Below are 2,180 nucleotides of genomic sequence, written 5' to 3' on the forward strand. Positions count from 1 at the left end.
TCATTACATCTTATCAGGAGGCACAGGACTTTGATTTGTTTTATTACTGGCATTGTTCATATTGATGACTTGTTTAAGGTGGTATTTGCTAAGCCCTACTGTAAAGTTATTCTCCTTGTAATTAATAAGAATTTGGTAGGGAGATATTTTGAAACTATGTAAATATCCTGTTTCTCCCTCATGAATCAACCTTCCTTCGGAACTTCTCTCTTTCTCTCCCTTCCATCTACCAATTATTCAATCATTTCATTTTGGATTTATGGTTTCCTGTTTTGTTCAATGAGATTATAATCTATTACCATACTACTTATTTCGATGCCTCAAATTGTCCCTGATTTGGTTAGTGGGAGCTTTTCACTCTTGACTTCTCTGCCTTTTTCACACATTCCAATCATTTTTTGACACTTCTTTACTTTCTGGCAGAAGATGTTCTTGGTTCATATTGTACTTTGCCTGTTTCAGCCATTTCTCTGAGGAACTCTGAGACTTTTTAGTGCAGGATGATGTGTAAGAACCAAGATCTGGGTGCTTTGTGTGTTCATTACTATGAGGTTGTCACTGCTTTCAGGCCCCCATAGGATTGAGGAATGTGTGTTCAGGTATTTACCTCTATATTTGTAATCTCTCTATTGAAATATATACATTTATATCTCCACTGATCTCTATTATTCTAAGTCCACAGGGTTCATTCTAGTTTTCTCACCTTTCCCTATTTATCCTTCTCTGATAGTGACAAACCTGTCAAAACCTGGTTCCCGTTATTCTTTACACACACATTTATGTGATCTCTCCTCATGTATGTAACCAATCTCTCATCAGTGTGGCTGCTGTCACCATGCCATGCCATCCTTACCATGCCTGGACTCTGCACCCTTCCCCAGGCTGTCCAGCCATGTAGAAGCCTTCCTCACCTTACTAGGGCTTTGCTTCCTGTGCCAGGTTACCCCATCTACATCTCACATCTGCTCTGATTGTGGTGCCCTTTTATGGAATCTCCTTCCTTTCCCATAGACTGCGTGTGTTGATGCTAAACTGTTTGAGATGAGGAACAATTCATAAATGCTCTTAAGAGCCCTAGTGGATTTTAGCTAAAAGACCAGATCTCTTGACTCATTCAGAGAAATTATTCAACCTTTGATTTGTTCAACCTTAACGTGAGAGGAAAAGAGAAGCTGGGCTGTGGTGTTTACCTTTTACCTGCAAGTTCTTCACCAAAATCCCACATCATATCTGCACCATCTCTTTCTAGTCGCTGGTATTATAGGGGGCTGAGAAAAACACCAGCTGAGCCTCATGGGCTCCCAGCCAACTGGGGCAGGTCCCATGGGAATGTGTACACCTGGAAATGCTGGTTCCCCAGGCAATTTCTAGAAAAACAGAACAAGGGCACCACCTTCATTTTCTGTCCCAAACTGGAAAGGGGCTCAGAAAATGTTACCTCGATTCCAGGAGTAGAAAGATCTCTTCCTCCTCTTCTCTCTGACTTGATTGCCCCATTGCAAGCTGTTATCGTGTTTTGTTTTGGTTTTTCTTTGGGAAGGGAGGACTTGCTGCCATCATCGTTGAGGGTGGAGGCTGGTATAGAGGGCAGAGAGAGCAGAGGGAGAGCTAGTGACTATGGGGAAGTGAAGGTAGGATGTAACCTGAGTTTCCTGACAGGGCTAGCCACAGGTTTTCTTTCAGGAACTCTTGCTCCACTCACAGGAATGCTAGAGGTTCCCGATCGATGGGCTCCACAGTGGAGGAGAGGGCAGGGTGGCAGCTACAAACCTGGGTGCAGTGGACAGATTGTTTAAAAATATCTTTGCTACCTTAATATGTGATGGAGAGTATCTTATTGTTTTATTTTGTACTAGAAATATGTGATTTCTATGCATGTTACTTTTCCTAAGTAATTTTCCTGGTGCTATTTTTCTTAATTCTCTGATGCTGTCTCATGTATCATTAATTTTTAAAAATCATTTTTTATAGCTACCACAATGTTTGAAGCTGGAAGAGACAAAGGTAATCCAGATGAATTTGCTGTGGCACTTGACCAAACTCTCGGAGACTTTGCGTTCCCAGATGAATTTGTCTTTGATGTTTGGGGAGCCATCGGTGATGCCAAAGGAGGAAGATTATGATGTGGATGTTCCATCACTGGAAAAATGAACCATTTTGTTCCTTTTTAAAAAAAATCT

The 2,180-nt window shown here is 41.4% G+C and overlaps 1 protein-coding gene across 1 annotated transcript in view; it reads left to right on the forward strand.

Moving 5' to 3' along the window:
• GIPC2 (GIPC PDZ domain containing family member 2) overlaps nucleotides 1-2,180 on the forward strand; it is an 81,196-nt gene that overhangs the window by 76,143 nt on the left and 2,873 nt on the right. Inside the window, exon 6 of the mRNA XM_011355550.2 lies at nucleotides 1,972-2,178. Coding sequence (XP_011353852.1) covers nucleotides 1,972-2,123 — 152 coding nt within the window. The 3' untranslated portion in view covers nucleotides 2,124-2,178. The remainder of the gene's footprint in view (nucleotides 1-1,971; nucleotides 2,179-2,180) is intronic.

Source organism: Pteropus vampyrus, unplaced genomic scaffold (genome assembly GCF_000151845.1).
Source record: "Pteropus vampyrus isolate Shadow unplaced genomic scaffold, Pvam_2.0 Scaffold22, whole genome shotgun sequence".
NCBI lineage: Eukaryota > Metazoa > Chordata > Mammalia > Chiroptera > Pteropodidae > Pteropus > Pteropus vampyrus.